The sequence below is a fragment of the Anoplopoma fimbria genome, chromosome 21 (genome assembly GCF_027596085.1).
Source record: "Anoplopoma fimbria isolate UVic2021 breed Golden Eagle Sablefish chromosome 21, Afim_UVic_2022, whole genome shotgun sequence".
NCBI classification, from domain to species: domain Eukaryota; kingdom Metazoa; phylum Chordata; class Actinopteri; order Perciformes; family Anoplopomatidae; genus Anoplopoma; species Anoplopoma fimbria.
This window is the reverse complement of record NC_072469.1, coordinates 1,915,468-1,932,657: the sequence shown is the minus strand read 5'-3', so window position 1 is coordinate 1,932,657 and position 17,190 is coordinate 1,915,468. Positions and strand designations below refer to the sequence as shown.

The 17,190-nt window shown below is 37.9% G+C and overlaps 1 protein-coding gene across 1 annotated transcript in view; it reads left to right on the top strand.

Moving 5' to 3' along the window:
• The window catches only part of LOC129111071 (disco-interacting protein 2 homolog C-like), a 48,736-nt gene extending 33,782 nt beyond the window's left edge, over positions 1–14,954 (top strand). Inside the window, 14 exon segments of the mRNA XM_054623366.1 lie at positions 1,003–1,083; positions 1,596–1,719; positions 1,901–2,022; positions 2,779–2,890; positions 4,001–4,110; positions 5,025–5,155; positions 6,137–6,305; positions 8,201–8,371; positions 9,160–9,221; positions 9,397–9,454; positions 12,681–12,755; positions 13,657–13,831; positions 13,929–14,052; positions 14,702–14,954. Coding sequence (XP_054479341.1) covers positions 1,003–1,083; positions 1,596–1,719; positions 1,901–2,022; positions 2,779–2,890; positions 4,001–4,110; positions 5,025–5,155; positions 6,137–6,305; positions 8,201–8,371; positions 9,160–9,221; positions 9,397–9,454; positions 12,681–12,755; positions 13,657–13,831; positions 13,929–14,052; positions 14,702–14,954 — 1,767 coding nt within the window.
• Positions 14,955–17,190: the final 2,236 nt, after the last annotated feature.

Below are 17,190 nucleotides of genomic sequence, written 5' to 3'. Positions count from 1 at the left end.
TGTTTCTAGAAAAGGTTTCCGTTGCTGCATCAGTGAAAATGTTCATGAATTTATTCCTCAGAAGCAGTTTGAGGCGTCTGCAGGTTTGTTTCTTACCTGCTTTATACTTTATTGATATTGATTCAAACACGTTAATGTTCTGTGTGAAAGGCAGAGCGTAGAAACGTCCTGCACGCTCAGCTGAACACGAGGCATTAAACTAAAGATTTATCTCACAGACACACGGCTCCTGCAGAAAAACTTTCTCTGCTTGTGTCTCGTGAGCGTTTTTACATGATGTGCTGACGTTAGTGGATTCATGTTTTATGACCTCGTTTGATATTTCTTTACTGCTTTTAACAGGGACGTTAGATCAGAAAGGTTTCTATAACTTTGTCTGTTTAATTCAGTTTATTTTACAACAACTGCAGGAAAACATCTGTTGTTATTTTAAACACAAACAAAGTGTGATGCTGCGTCTGAAATCACCAAACGTGTACCACCGTTCAACACACTGGCATCAGCAGTAAGTGGGTTGGAGACACGTAACCATAGTAACCTGTGCCACTCACATGTGACCAAACGATGATTTAAAAATATATATTATGTCTAGCCAGGTAGAATCTTATAATAATGATAATAATACATTTTATTTTCCAGCACCTTTCAAAACACAGTTACAAAGTACAATAAAACATAACACATTTAAAACAAAAAGAGAATGAAATAAACAAACTGCAATAAAAACACAGTTGTAAAACACAAATAAAATCACAGTAAAGCGATTCTAAAAAGTGTTTTTAACTTCCATTGAAGCATCATTGACGCTACAGCATTGCATTGTGGGATATTAATGCTGGCGTAGTGTCCAGTGTTTGCATACTTCAACATATCAGTAATTCAGGTTTTATTTGTTTTATACAAATGTTTTGGACTCACTTAAACTGCTACTATACGACTGAATATAAGCCTGAGAGTGAACACCTGGATCTGAACCTCTGAACCTCCGGTTGTGTTTTTCAGTTCCTGTTCCTGTCGGAGGTTCTGCAGTGGAGGGCTCAGACCACACCGGACCACGTCCTCTACACTCTGCTCAGCTCCCGGGTAACAGCACGCACCCCCCGCCACAGATACACATTACCACATGACAGCAGCAGAAGAAGTCTCTTTAATATTATGTAGGAACTAGAACCTGAAACTGGAAGCCACTAGGTTGTGTCACACAAAGGGGACACGGTACATGATATACACTGCAAAAAATGCTAAATCTTACTAATTGTATTTCTGTAATTACTATTTAAAATATCTTGTCACATTTATTACAAGACACAAACACTAATAAGTAACATTCCAGTGAGATATAGGGATTTGTTCTTACATTTTTTGCATCCTAAATATCTTAAAGAGGCTCATTATGACTAAAAACACTTGATTTCTTCTCTCTTTTTATCTTTGAATGCCTACATATTACATCAATCTTTTCACTTGGCAAACAATGGCATTTTTTTTTATTCATTACAAGAAAAAACACCTTTTATTCATTGTTTTTTTAACTAGTTTTTGAAGTGTTTCCTTTTTATCTTTAACTTTAATCCCTCTCTCCTCCCCTCTTGCAGGGTGCGGTGTCCAGCTCCCTCACCTGTCTGCAGCTCCACAAGAGGGCGGAGCGGGTGGCGGCTCTGCTGATGGAGCGGGCCGGTCTGCAGGAGGGAGACCACGTGGCTCTGGTCTACCCGCCAGGTCAGAGAGGACGCACGCCGTTTAACTCGCAGAACAACAAACCTGAGTTCCTCCCTCACACCCCTGTGTGTGTGTGTGTGTGTGTGTGTGTGTGTGTGTGTGTGTGTGTGTGTGTGTGTGTGTGTGTGTGTGTGTGTGTGTGTGTGTGTGTGTGTGTGTGTGTGTGTGTGTGTGTGTGCAGGTATCGACCTGATTGCGGCGTTCTACGGTTCCCTGTACGCCGGCTGCGTTCCCATCACGGTGCGGCCGCCTCACCCTCAGAACATCTCCACCACGCTGCCCACCGTCAAGATGATCGTGGAGGTCAGAGAACAGGAAACATAACCAGATGATGCTTATTGTTTTTGTGTTAATGTTTCTGCTCACTTTGCTTCTACTAATCACAAAACTTAGTCACTTTTCTTTGGACGTCACTGCATAATTAGTTTACGTACAACTCTGGTTGTGGATACTGAATGTATTTGTACTGCTTGACTTATAATTTTGAGTTAATTTGCTCTTTAATAATCTCTTTTTTTTAATTATTTCTGCTCTTATTGTTATTTTATATTTTATTTATTTATAATTTATATTTTTTTGTCTTTTCTATATTGGTCTACTTGTTTTGGGGATCAATAAAGGCTTATTTCTTTTATATTTTATATATTTTTTTATATTTATATATTTTTTTATTTTATATAAACAATTTAATGAACTTAAAACCAAGTTTGGACCACCATTGAGACAGAAATATTAATTGCTATTTTATATAATTTATTTATTTATTGTCTTTTTTCTTTTCTAGGGATCAACAAAGGCGTATATTATATTATATCATATTGTATTATATTATATTACACTTTATTTATCAAGTCATATTTATTTTCCTTCTAATATTTTAACTTGTTTGCATTCAGATGTTCTGGTATTTCATCCAATATTAAAATCTAAAAAGTGTCCTTGAATAAGACAATCTACTCTAGCAAACTCTGCTAGCTGACCTTCTTGACATTAAAATAATGACATTAAATATTACATTTAAATCCTCATCCTATGGTATTCTGTCCTCTGTCCCTGCAGGTCAGCCACTCGGCCTGTGTGATGACCACGGCCGTCATCTGTAAGCTGCTGCGCTCCAAAGAGGCCACGGCCACCGTGGACATCAGGAACTGGCCTCCTGTCCTGGACACGGGTACGAAAAGCTTTTACTGTCCTACTGAACTTCAGAAGAGACGTTTGTTTACATTCAGTCCTTCAAAACGACCTCTGACCTCTGACCATGTCAATAAATATACCTATTTACCTTAACCGTAAGAGTGCAGATGTTAAATCAACGTTTTTTATAATCAGCAACCTTCATCCTCTCTGTATTTTACTGTTAACATGCAAAGTTTAGAGGAAACAAAACATCATCCCGTCTTTTATAGTTGTATTATTTTTGCAATACAAAAATACGTGCAATACAATAATAATTCTGTCTGTATATATAATTTTTTTTAAGTTATTGTGGATTTTAGCTTTTTTACTTTATTATATTCTTAACTGTGTGATTACTTATTTACTTATTTATAATACTTGTTTTTTTGCTATGTCTCTTGTTTGCACTATCCTCTCTACTGCTAATCTAATCCTGCAAATGTCCCCGCTGTGGGACTAATGAAAGGATTATTTTATCTTATTTTATGAAGTAAAGTTCACATTGGACGACTTTCAAAAGGGTCAGATAGCTGAAATTGAAATGGTCACACGACATAACTCACTGTCTTGTAACTGGGAGAACTCAAAGGAGTTGTAGTTTGGAGACAGGAAGTGATGTACAACTTTGTCTCATTTGCTTCCTGGATTATTAGATAAAAAATATTATACTTTTTGTGTGTGTATGTAATCTTGTGGGGATCAAGATTGAAAGAGTTCTTACAGTTTAATGTGTCATTTTTTAAGTCTCCATAATCTTTATACTGTGTAAATGTTAATTGCAGTAAACATTCAGTCAGAAAGAGAATAAAAATGTGAACTTTTGTGCACCTGAAATATTAAAATGTTTGTATTTCATGACGATAAAACAATCCTGGTTTTGAAATATGATAAATAAATCACATTTATTCAAAGTAACAGAACATTCTGCTACAACAGCACATGTTAAACCTCCATAATCGACTGTTCACTAACTAGCTGTAGACTGTCCTCTTAAGTGTAATAAAACAAACGTGTGTGTGTGTGTGTGTGTGTGTGTGTGTGTGTGTGTGTGTGTGTGTGTGTGTGTGTGTGTGTGTGTGTGTGTGTGTGTGTGTGTGTGCTGCAGATGACCTGCCAAAGAAGAAGCCTCCAGCTCTCTATAAGCCCACCAACCCTGACGGTCTGGCCTATCTGGACTTCAGCGTGTCCACGACCGGCATGCTGGCCGGAGTTCAGGTCAGCTCAGCGTTAATCCTCATCACCAGAAAACCCAAAACCGCTTACAGAGTCTAGAACCTCCTGGACCGACCCTCCTCCTTATTCCATTCATCCATTAATCTTTAATTACAGTCAACACACAGAACAGAACAAACAGAGCTTGTTATGAAATGAACCTGAGCAGATATATTTAATTAAAGTTACTATGAGGAACTTCTATCTGGTCCTGAACCAGTCCCAGTGTAGTCCTGATCCTCTATAGACCTCCATCAGTAAACCAGACCATCAGAGAGAAGATCGTCTGTTTCTATAAAGTTATTCTTAAAGCTCGTCATCGGAGCCACCGGGTCGGATTCTGGAGAAACCAGATGAAATCAGAGGAGGGAGGAGAGAATAGAGGAGGGAGGAGAGAATAGAGCAGAGAAGAGAGGAGGAAAGGAGTTGAGAATAGAGGAAGAGAGGAGGAGGGGAGAGAGGGAGAGGGAGAAATAGGAGAGGATGAGGGGAGAAGGAGAGAGGGGGAGGAGGGGAGGGAGGAGAGAATAGAGGAAGAGAGGAGGAGAGAGAGAGGAGAGCTCAGCTCCCGGCAGCAGCAGCGTCTCTCCTCCTCCTCCTCCTCCTCCTCCTCAGGTTTTCTAAAGGGAGTCTGGTGCTCTGAAACAATACCACTTTCGTCCACAGGGGGCGCCAGAATCAACACTAAATCAAATTTCCTCGTAGTAACTTTAAGTTTCGGAAAATAAATTTGAATTTGAATTCCTGAATTCCTTCAAGTATGAAAAGTCAGGAAATATATTTTAATACTACCTGTCTGTCTTTCTACCCTGTGTCTTTGTTCGTCTCTGTGTGTTTGTGTTGTTGTGTCTCTCTCTCTCTCTCTCTCTCTCTCTCTCTCTCTCTCTCTCTCTCTCTCTCTCTCTCTCTGTCTCCAGATGTCCCATAATGCCGTTGGAGCCTTCTGCCGGTCGGTGAAGCTGCAGTGTGAGTTGTATCCGTCCAGAGAAGTGGCCATCTGTCTGGATCCGTACTGCGGCCTCGGCTTCGTCCTCTGGTGTCTCTGCAGGTCTGTGTCTCCGTCTACGTACTGTTCACACTGAAAAAACATGTAAAGACAAAAAATGTGGATTTGTTTATTTTTTCCGCCCAAAACTTTACTGTTGTGGTTCACTCTCATGGTGTTGTTTTCAGAGATGAAGCTGTAAAAAATCAACTCTTCACACTACCTGCTCAGCAGCAAACAGCAGACAGACTCAGTTAGAGACCAGCTGGTGAACATAGTGGAGCATTTAGCAGCTAAAGAGACAGATATTCCCCTCAGGAGGTGGTGGAGACCAAAAACAGAGCTAAAAATAGAGAGAATATTGGACACAAAGACTCCTAATGAATCATCTTGTTGCTCTGTAACTGACGGATGTTTAAATAAAGTTCAACATATCAACTTCAAAGGAAAGGATACGAGTTTAGATTGAGTTCACAACTTGTTTCTGCTGCAAAAAAAATCAGTTATTTCAACATGGTATCCTGACTTTTCACATGTCAAGCTCCAAAAACACTTGATCCTACATTTCCCATGATGCAACTCATCTTTCATTAGACTCTCCCTCAAACTCCTTCAAACACCTCCAGATTGTATCACAAGGTTCTAGTCGTCAAGTTTTGTTCTTTATGATCACTGACAATCATCTGTCATTGCTCCTTTTACTTAATTATTATAACAGAAGTTTTTCTATATTTTATACTCAGATTCTGATTTATTTAAGAAGCTTTCCTTTAATAACAAGAACAGACATTTTATCTGTGAAGCTCTGCTCTGGTTCCAGATCTCTGGACTGCTTAGTTTTAAATCATCAGCTCATAAATCCTGAACTTGGCGAGAGCAGATTTCTGCTGCTGAATGTCTTATAAATAAAGAAAAGATCTCCCTCAGTGACTTTAAAGCACCGGATTGTTTTAATGAATGACCTTCGATCTCCTCCGTGTGGATACATATCAGATAGAAGGTTTTGTAAATGCATTAAAGGAAGGTTTGTCGTGTGTTCTGCAGCGTGTACTCGGGCCACCAGTCCATCCTGATCCCCCCGGTGGAGCTGGAGTCCAACCCGGCGCTGTGGCTGCTGGCCGTCAGCCAGCTGAGGGTGCGAGACACCTTCTGCTCCTACAGCGTCATGGAGCTCTGCACCAAAGGACTCGGCCTGCAGACCGATGCGCTCAAGGTCAGCGACCGGCATGTTCCATCCGAGTGATGCTCGTGACGTATTCAGGGTAGTTAAACCTTTTTTAGTGGTCCAGACCTTTGAATCCTCCCACTCCATGAGTTAGGTGGACTGAAAATTGTTTCTGGATTAAACCTCAGACCTCCTAGCAGTTTGGGTCTTTTTTTTTTTTCACATTTTTCTGTCCATGGCCTTGATTTTCACTACAAAATAAAAGTCCTGCTCTTCTATGGAAACAGAACAATCATGACTAGAAGTAGAGAGAACTCAAACATGTCTTTAGTGCAGAATAACACAGTTATAATGACATAAATCATAAAAATGTTGAAGTTCTTTTATAGTTTATTTTACGAAAATTGGAAAACAATGGAATCTATATATCAAACATTTTATCAAGTGTCTGCAAGTGTGACCAATGTTGGAAAGAAAGGAGACTCCACTTATTAAATATATTGAACTATTTACGTTTTTACAGCCTCTCCAGTTCAGTCAAAGTTTCACAGATTTGTTGTCACATGACTGTTGGTCTCAGATGAATCAATCATGGCTTCATAGTTGCGCTGAGGAGCTCAGAATTTAATGTTTTTTACAGAATCTCTTTAAAGCAGACGGTTTATTTTGGACGAGATTTTAAATGAGACGTAGAATAAAATGTTTTAATGAAATATCACAATTTTAAGCTTCGTTCTGGTTGCTTTTTCTGACTAAGCGTTTGACACACGTGATGTGTTCAAAGACCGTGGGACAGATATAGTCAGTCAGCAGCTGAACACACAGTTAGAAGCTCTCTGACTCCAGACGTCGGCGGTAATAAACTCTGAGTGTTACTCTCTGTGCTGAAGCCTGAGGACACGTCTGACGTCTGACGCCTCTGATTGGTCTCAGCAGAGTTAATTTTAGTCATTATCTGTCTTTAGGTCTCCATGGAGACTGAATGACGAAAGCAGAGAGGAAAAGTACAAATTAATGTTCTTTACTGACACATAAAGCAAAGTTTAACCCTCGAACTGTCTATGAGGAGAATAAACATTTCATCTCCCTGGTTTTAATAAAACAGGATCACCGTATATTATAGAGAATATAAAACCCTCTCTTTTCAGCAGATTACAGATTTGTGGCTCCTTTTTGGGAGATTTAATTGACAGTTTTGGTTGCAGCATTTATAAGAGTGTTTTTACACTTATACAGTAAAGATAATTAGTAAAGTTAATAATAAAAAAGCTTGCACATATTTTACATATTTCCTATTTATATTTTTACATATTTATTGTTAAAATATATTATAGTGTAATGCACTTTTTTTTTTACATATTTATTTTTATATTTTTACATGTTTATTATTTTAATATATTGTAGTATAATGCACATATTTCTTATTCATATTTTTACATAGTAATAGTTGTGATATATTATAGCATAATGCACATATTTTCACATATTTATTATTTATATTTTCACATATTTATAGTTTTAATATATCGTAGTATAATGCACATATTTTACATAATGACTTCTGTTTTTCTTTTAATTCTCTATGTTCATATACATAATTCGACCTAATTTCTGAGACAGTTCAGATTTAAATCAAAACTTTTAAATCAAATTTTCTTCACGCAGTAATATCAGTGTACGGCTGCTTGTATTTAAAAGGCAACATTTAACATTTTAAATCTTTAATGTCCTATGATTTGGTAGAAATGTTACGTAAAAAAGTATTGTTTGGTATCTGTTATTATTGATACTGGTATCTGCAATATTCACCTCCCTGTTAATCTAAAACAAATGAAAAAAAAATATATATATATATATATATATATAAATAATAAAAATATTCCACTCAACCCTAATATAAAAACCTATCAATAACAACACGTGTTCTCCCGTCTCTGGTCCAGGCTCGGGGTCTGGATCTGTCCCGGGTTCGGGCCTGCGTGGTGGTGGCGGAGGAGAGGCCCAGGATGTCGCTCACTCACTCCTTCTCTAAGCTCTTCAAAGACCTCGGCCTCCACCCGAGATCCGTCAGCACCGCCTTCGGCTGCAGAGTCAACCTGGCCATCTGCCTGCAGGTAACAGCTGCTGCTGAAAGCTGCTGCACAGACACGTTAATACTTTTCATCATCTACAGTCTGTTCATCAGTGATAATATATACTACAAAAATGTGCAGCTTCCATAAGAAAATATGGTCATTTTGGAGCAAAGATAAAGTGCTAATTACGTTTTATTCATATACTTTTAAAGCTGAGTACTAGTACACAATATGTTTTTGGTACTGACTGAAATGTGTCACATCTGTAATCTTGTGTACTTTAATTAATATTCTCGTTTATATTAATATACATATTTATTGTTATATATTGTAGTATAATGCACTTATTTAAGATATTTATTATTTATATTTTTACATATTTATTTTTCTTGTGTATTTTGGTATAATGCAAATATTTACATATTTATTGTTGTATATTGTAGTGTAATGCACATATATTACTTATTTCTGAATTATATTTTTACATATTCATGGGTGTAATATATTGTAGTATAATGCACATCATTTACATATTTCTTATTTAGTTATTATAGTATGATGCATATATGTTTACATAATTATTTTATTTTTTCTTATTATTGCTCTTTGTTTGTGCATATTCTGTAACTTGATGTTACTCCTGATTTCTGAGACGGTTTCAGGTTTAAGCGTTCAACATATTAAATCTTTGGTTTCTTTTGTTAAGTGACCAAAACATGGAGGAATAACTCATGTTTGCTATCTGTTTGATCATGTATAACCAGTGTGTGACTGTTTAAACGTCTCTGATCACATGCTCTCTGTGTCTGTGCTGTGATTGGCTGCAGGGAACTTCAGGACCGGACCCGACTACCGTGTACGTGGACATGAGAGCGCTGCGTCACGACAGGTAACACAGGCTGGTTTCCTTTTCTTCATCTTCCTCATCCTCAACAAACAGAATCCTGACATATTTGTGTGTGTGTGTGTGTGTGTGTGTGTGTGTGTGTGTGTGTGTGTGTGTGTGTGTGTGTGTGTGTGTGTGTGTGTGTGTGTGTGTGTGTGTGTGTGTGTGTGTGTTTCAGGGTTCGGTTGGTGGAGAGAGGTTCTCCTCACAGTCTGCCCTTAATGGAGTCCGGCAAGGTGAGTGACTCAGAGTTACATTAACATTGAGCTCGCCTCCGGTTCTGCCCAGATGTGGAAGTGTCCTAAAGCTGCGTTCTCTCTGCTGTCCACCAGGGGGCGACTCCTCTGGTTGTATAGAAGTCTATGAGAAAATGACTCTACTTCTCTCTTGATTTATTCCCTCAGTAAACATTGTAAACATGAGTTTATGGTCTCAATCTCTAGTTTCAAGTCTTCTTCAATACAGCATGATGTTCATTTAGTAAATGATGCTCCATTTAGAGTCAAACAGACCATAAAGCAGGGGATGAAGTGACCACTTCCATGTCAACTTCTTATATACAGTTTATAGACGATACAATCTAATTAAAAAATACATTTTCTGGAGCAGCCGTAAACAAACAACATGAATATTCCAAAACCTCAAACAGATACAATTAAACATCCACTGAATTAGGTTCCTTTCCATCGTTGCAAGATATGATTCATGATGGAAAATAGAACAGACAGTGATTTCAAAAATGAAACTTGTTTCCCCCACAATAAATAAACTGTTCATCTGCACTGAAAAGGTCTCAAACAGGACGACAGATCGGACTATTTCTGCTCTCGTCCTCCCACATCCAGTGAGTCAAAGCCCTGAAAGCTGCGTCCTCCGTCTCAGGAGACGTGGTGGAGGAATCACATTCATCAGATGTTTGTCAGAAACTCAGACCAGGAATCAGGAATGTCAGCTGTTGATGAGAGGCTCTTAAAGTGTGTTTTTAATAATTATTAATTATTGTATCCACTCATCACATGGTGGCAGATGGTGAAGGAGGAAGAAATCATAACCTTCTTTATAAAAGAGTCGCCCACATTCATCACATGGAGTCCAGTCACTGTATTTATTTATAGAGGACATTTAAAAAAACAACACTTTTCCAGCTTCATCCATAAAAAAAACTTACATCCTTTTTGTATTTGTCTTGTTATCGAGGTCCAACTAAAACGTGCACCGATATTTAATTCAATGATAATCAAAACAATAATGATAATGTTACTTTTGCATTTGCAGAAATATGAAGAGGACAATAGAGGCAAACTTTTTGTTTTTCTTGTGTTCATAAAGTTTCTTTAAACAAGTTTTAAAGAGTCGAGCCAATAAACAAAGCTCCGTCTTTCTTTCAAAGGAATGAAATAAGAATTAGGAACAGGTGTTGAACTGAATTGTGGGTAATTTGTCCCGTGTTGTCCTCATAAAGACGGCAAATGCAGCTTTTTAATCTGTTTAACATCTGATCTCGAGCAGTTCTTATTTCAGGTTCATTATTGATCTCTTAGCAACCAGATGAACTCCTCCAGCTTCAAGTCTAAATATAGCTCGTGATCATTTACTCTAAAGAAAAAGACATGAAGCACAAAAATCTGTTTTGTTTTTATGAAACTCTAAACAGCCTTCGTTTGTTTTGTTTTCAGTTTAATAAAATAAGTTCATCTTTTATGGTTTATGTTTCTGATTAATATGTCTTCCTTTTCATTGTTTCATTTTTCTTTTTGCAGCTCTTCTCTCGTTTTTTCTTTTTGTCTTTATCGTTTCTCATCACTTTATTTTTAATTGAATAGCTTTTCTGTCTCTTTTTTATTGTTTCCCTTTGTATTTGTGTAACATTCCTTTTTTATAGTTTTTTCTGTCCTTCCTCTTTATTAATTATTTTCTTTCCTTTTTGTCTTTTTCTGTTTTTAATTCTTATTTATGTCGTTCTTTTTTTACTTTAGTCTTTTTTTCTGTTTTTCATTTTCTTTTAATTTGTAAATGCTAAAAATCAATTTTATATTAATTTACTTTTCTTTATCTTTTCTGTCTTTCATTTGTGTTTAAACTTTTCTTTCTGTTGTTCTTCTTATTACTTTAGTCTTTATTTTATATTTTTCATTTCTATTCAGAACCTTTATGTCACTGTCTTTTATCTCTGTCATTATTCTTTATTTTATTTTTTAATTTATTTTGTTTTCTGTCATCTTTTGTTTAATTGTCTTTTTTTTCTTTCTGTCAATCTTCCTTTATTTCAGTTTCTCTTTTCATTTTTTCATTTCTTTTCGTAACTTTTATGTCACCTTTATTTTATTTTCTATCTTTTATTCCTGTTTTTATTCTTCTTTTTGTCTTTATTCTTTTCTGTCTTTCTTTCTTTGCTTTTCTTGTTTTCCCTTCAGACTCTATGAAAGCTTAACCTTTTTCATTTAACCTTCCACACACAGGATAGTTTTCAGTTTTCAGTTCTTATATTTTACTAAACAAGTTACTGAAACTAAATTATCGGAGCTTGACTTCATGCTCAAAACATTTCCTTTAACTTTGTATTTAACAGATTAAATCCACTGTCAGAACTTCTGATTGACGTGTTGATTTATAAAAACAGGAGAGTGAGCAACATGACGGATGTTTTTTCTCGGAGCCTGCCTCAGCGTTGGCGTCTCCTCCTCCTCCACACTGACACACAAAGAGACGCCGTCATCTTCAGCCGTTATTCTGATCGCTGTGTGGGAGGACGAGTCTGTTCCCCGTCCGTCCGGGTTCAACTGTGGAGGATGAGATCTGATAAACTCAGCTCCTAGTGGACATCCGTCACAAACATCAAAGTCAAACTTAACTGGTGCATCATGGGTATTTGGTATACGCATGCAGAAGAGTCCACTGTTCAGGAAAAGTTTCTCTCTTTCTGGTGTTTTATTCAACAAAAAACAAGCAAACAAAAGAACAAAGAGATGATATCGATCTCTCTCTGGCCCAGTGCATGCTGGTCCTAAACCTTCCTACTCATATACACAACTGCAGTGTTACCCAATTCATAACAAAAAAATATAAATAAATATGCAAAAGAATAGAATAAAAAAATCAAAACTACTTCTGAGTAAAATATCTAAATAACAACAAGGTGATGTTTTAATATTTTTTATTATTTAAACATCCATCCATTTTCCGTAACCTGCTTATCCAGTTAAGGGTCGCGGGGGTGCTGGAGCCGATCCCAGCTGTCAATGGGTGAAGGCAGGGTTCACCCTGGACAGGGTTCACCTGGACAGGTCTCCAGCCTGTCACAGGGCTGACATATAGAGACAGACAACCACTCACACAAACTCCACACAGAAGGTTGTCCAGCCCGGGAGTTGAACCCGGGCCCCTCTTGCTGTGAGGCGACAGTGCTAACCACTACACCACCGTGCAGCCTTATTTAAATATAACTTTCTTTATATTTTTTAGATCCTCCCTGGAGTTCGTGTCATCATCGCCAACCCAGAGACCAAAGGACCGCTGGGAGACTCCCACCTCGGAGAGGTCAGCTCATATCAACTCTCATTATTATTTTTTGTTTTTTCGCCTTTTTCCTCTTATTCTTTCCTCTTTCTTTTTTGTACTGTTTTGTTGTTTATTTCTGTCTTTTTCCTCTGGTTTTGCTTTCATTTTTTTCATTTTTTTCATTTTATCTTTCTTCTCAGAGCTTTTCTTAAATTGTTTTCTTCCTGACTTCCTTTTAATTTCCTCTGTCTATTTAATTTTCACTCTTTCTGTCTTATTTGTTTTTCTGAACTTTTATTTTACTCCTTTTTCTTTCACTTTCTGTCCTTTTTTATGTTTTCCATCTATTTCTTAATATTATTTTCTTTCTGTCTTTCTCTTTCTTTACGATTTCACTTTTCTTTTTTTAAGTATGCCTTTACATTTCTTCTGAGAGCTTTTGTCACTATTTTATTTTTTATTTGTGGAATTTCTTTTTATTTTCATTGTCTTCTTACCTTCTCCTTTTTTTTAACCTTTTTTGTCACTTTTTCTTCTCCTGTCTGCTCTTTCTCATCTTTTCTTTCTGTCTTTCTTCTATTTCTCATATTTTGTTTTTTTTAATTAGTTTGTCTTTTCCTTTTCATATCCATTTATGTTTTATTTTTCCTTTTCCAAATCTTTCTTTCCTTTTAATCTTTATTTCTGTCCGTCCCTCTTTTGTTTTGTACCCTCCGTACCTTCCTTTCATCTCCTGGATCTTTTCTTTCTCCTAAAGTCTTCTAGACGTCCCATAAAATCCTCATTTAGCAATATTGCCTCCTAGATTTCTTTTCACAATTTGTAGTTATTTATCCATATTCATTTCCGTCTCCACTCTTAAATATTCTGTCATTACCTGCCTCACTGAATCATAAACGTGTTGAGTGTTTAGTAAAACATCTTTCCTCTCTTCTTGTAGATCTGGGTGCACAGCGCTCATAACGGCAGCGGTTACTACAGCGGTTACGGAGAGGAGGTCCTTCAGTCCGACCACTTCAACTCCAGACTCAGTTTCGGAGACACTCAGACGGTCTGGGCGAGGACCGGATACCTGGGCTTCCTCCGCCGCACCGAGCTCACCGACGCCAACGGAGGTTAGTCGTCCTCTCTCACCGCCTCGTCTCCTCGGCTCCTTCATCACTCTCATACACCAACATGGCCGACCCTCTGTGTGTCTGTTTCTGTCTGCAGAGAGACACGACGCTCTGTTCGTGGTGGGAGCTCTGGAGGAGGCCATGGAGCTGAGGGGGATGAGGTACCACCCCATCGACATCGAGACCTCCGTCATCCGCGCCCACAAGAGCATCATGGAGTGGTAGGTTGGACCTGTACGACCCAGTCTTCAGAAAAACATCTGAATCAAAAGTATGTTTTAGAAATATGTAACATGAAAGCATGGTGGAATTAGCAAGTCAGCGATTAGATGGCTAACCTGCTGATTCCACCATGCTTTCATGTTACAGTGTTTACAGGAACAAGAGCAGAACAAACACTCATCTGGCTAGAGAAATGGGCTTTACTACGCTTTGTAATGAGCTGACGTTCTTGCGTACACGTTGCGTAAACAGCATAAAGTCAGGACACGGACAGCGGTCTCCTGGGTGAAAGTCCTTAGTTTGTTTGACCCAACTATCTCCACTCCAACCCACCTTGAGTGGACTTTGTCACTGTGTATACTCCCTATAATACCACGCAACGGTCTCGATATACTACGTCACTGCTCTGACTGAATGCAAAAACTTCGAAATTGAACGTATTCATTGTTTGCAGAAAAAGTACAATACCAACATGTTTTCCTGCCGACTGGGAGGGTTAGACACATTTGGGTAATTTAGTTACTAAAGAGACAGATAGCTCTGTAAATAGTGAAATGTTTTCAAGCTTGTTGAGGAGTTCTGCTGCCCCCTGGTGGAATGTAAATGCAGTAGAATGATGAAGAATAATCTAACCTGCCTCCTCCTCAGTGCGGTGTTCCCCTGGACCAACCTGCTGGTGGTGGTGGTGGAGCTGGAGGGCTCCGAGCAGGAGGCCCTGGACCTGGTTCCCATGGTGACCAAGGCGGTGCTGGAGGAGCACTACCTGATCGTGGGCGTCGTCGTGGTGACGGACATCGGCGTCATCCCCATCAACTCTCGTGGCGAGAAGCAGCGCATGCACCTCCGCGACGGCTTCCTGCAGGACCAGCTGGACCCCATCTACGTGGCCTACAACATGTAGCCTTGTGTGTGTGTGTGTGTGTGTGTGTGTGTGTGTGTGTGTGTGTGTGTGTGTGTGTGTGTGTGTGTGTGTTGGGGAGTGAGCGAGCATGCCGTGCATTTCGCCGTTGTTGTTCATTTATTTCCCAGAATCAAGATGTACTGTATTTTTGAACCTGCATATGCTGTGGTGTTACGTCGTCCGTTTTCTTTAAAGTCGTGTTGTGCCGGTTGGTTGATTGGTTGGTTGATTGATCGGTTGATTGGTTGATTGGTTGATTGATTGATTGGTGGGATGATCGTTTTTCCCCCCAGTCACCGGGAGCTCGTCGCTGTAGAAAGCCTTCGGGGGGGAACACTGTGTCCGACGGCTCCGGTCGTTTTTTTTAGGAGGTAAAAGTAGAAAGAGATCAATAATAGAGACTGTATCCGTCATCATGTTTTACTGGTCCAATCAAAAGATTAAAAAAAAAAAAAACTTGTGGAATTATTTAAATTAGAAGGGGGGGCAGCCAGATAACTGTAAAAATATAAATATTGTACATAGACATAATAATCTATATGGAGAGGAACCTAAAACACGATGAGGTATAGTAGCCCCTATATGCAGCTCTCTCCACCTGCACCCTGTGTGTGTGTGTGTGTGTGTGTGTGTGTGTGAGTGTGTGTGTGTGTGTGTGTGTGTGTGTGTGTGTTCATCATGTGTTAGTGTGACAGGGACGTTTTACATGGTTTTAATGTGATTCATGCAGCAGATTTTTATCCGCAGACGAACAAAATAAGAAACATTTTACTCTAGAAAATGTATGCACTAAAAGTTTAAGCTGTTGAAAGTGAAAACATCCTAAAAAACAACAAAATGTTTTTTTTTGTTTTCAGCAACCAAAGTCTAAAAAATATATTGAAGCTTGGGAGACAAAAAAATCTGAAAAAAACACAAATTTAAGTACAATGTCTTTAGATAAAGTAGTTGATTTAATGTTGTTTTTCTGCCATAAGGGGTCTCCAAATCACAACACTAACGACAGACGAGTCTGGTGCAGCACTGAGGGATCATGGGAGTTCTTGTCTTCATTGCAGTCGTTCAGATTCCTTTATTGTTCAGCAGGTTTTTTCAAGGATTCATTTATTGTCATTATGCAACAACGAGGTGCACAACAAAATGAAGTTGTAACACATTAAATGCATAAGAAAACATGACAAAACAAAAAACAGAAAAAACATTAGAGGAATGTAGAGACGAGCTAATGCTAACGTTAGCTCAGCTTGTTTCTCTGATAACTTAATATCCAGACGTCCGACCACTAAAATCCTTAAAATATAGAGTTAAAAACCACCAAAATACAGAAATAGTATAAAAAAAATGTGATTTAAAGCTGGATTAAAAGTCAGTTTATGTAAACTACTACGCACCCTTGGTAATAATTTGGATAATTAAAGTAGACAACTCAACAACAAATATATCATAAGTTTAGTGTTTGTAGATGTTTTAATGCAGAAAAGTTACATTAAAGTTACATTAATCACAGAAATCATCATTTTTTATTTTACCAAGCAAACAATTTTTCATTTATCGTATTAAATTATTTGCAGTATACCTGATAACTTGAGTCCCTGAAGCGTCTCGTGAAGCAAAGTGCACTGTGTGAATATAAAAGAGAATATTATTATTATTATTATTATTATTATTTAAAGGGACTTTATGGCAACAGTTTATCCTAAAATAGCTGTGAATTCAACTCTCAGAAATGTTTATTCATGAGCATAAATATCTGATGACGTCGTCTCATCGTTCTTCTTTTGTTTAAAACTTTATTGTCAAATAAAAACTTTATGCATATCAGAGAGTCGCTTAACGTTTGTTTGGCTGAGAGCAGTTTGGGGGGTTTGTTGGTAGCAGCGTCATGATTCAGTCCCTGTGTGTGTGTGTGTGTGTGTGTGTGTGTGTGTGTGTGTGTGTGTGTGTGTGTGTATTGTATGTAAATAGTGTTGATTTTGTACGGTACAAGTGTGTGTGACTTGTTTTGTACACATGATAAAAAGATAAAATGACACTTTTATAAGAGCCTGCTATTGGCTCACCGTCACACTATACAGTGCAATAAAGTGCTTTGATTGGCTAAAACTCAGACTGGTTTATTATTATTCCTGTATTATTATTATTATTATTATTATTATTATTATTATTATGTGACTGGTTTCAATGCTTCACACTTCAGGTGACACTTTATTCCAACGTGATTTTTTTTTACACAAAA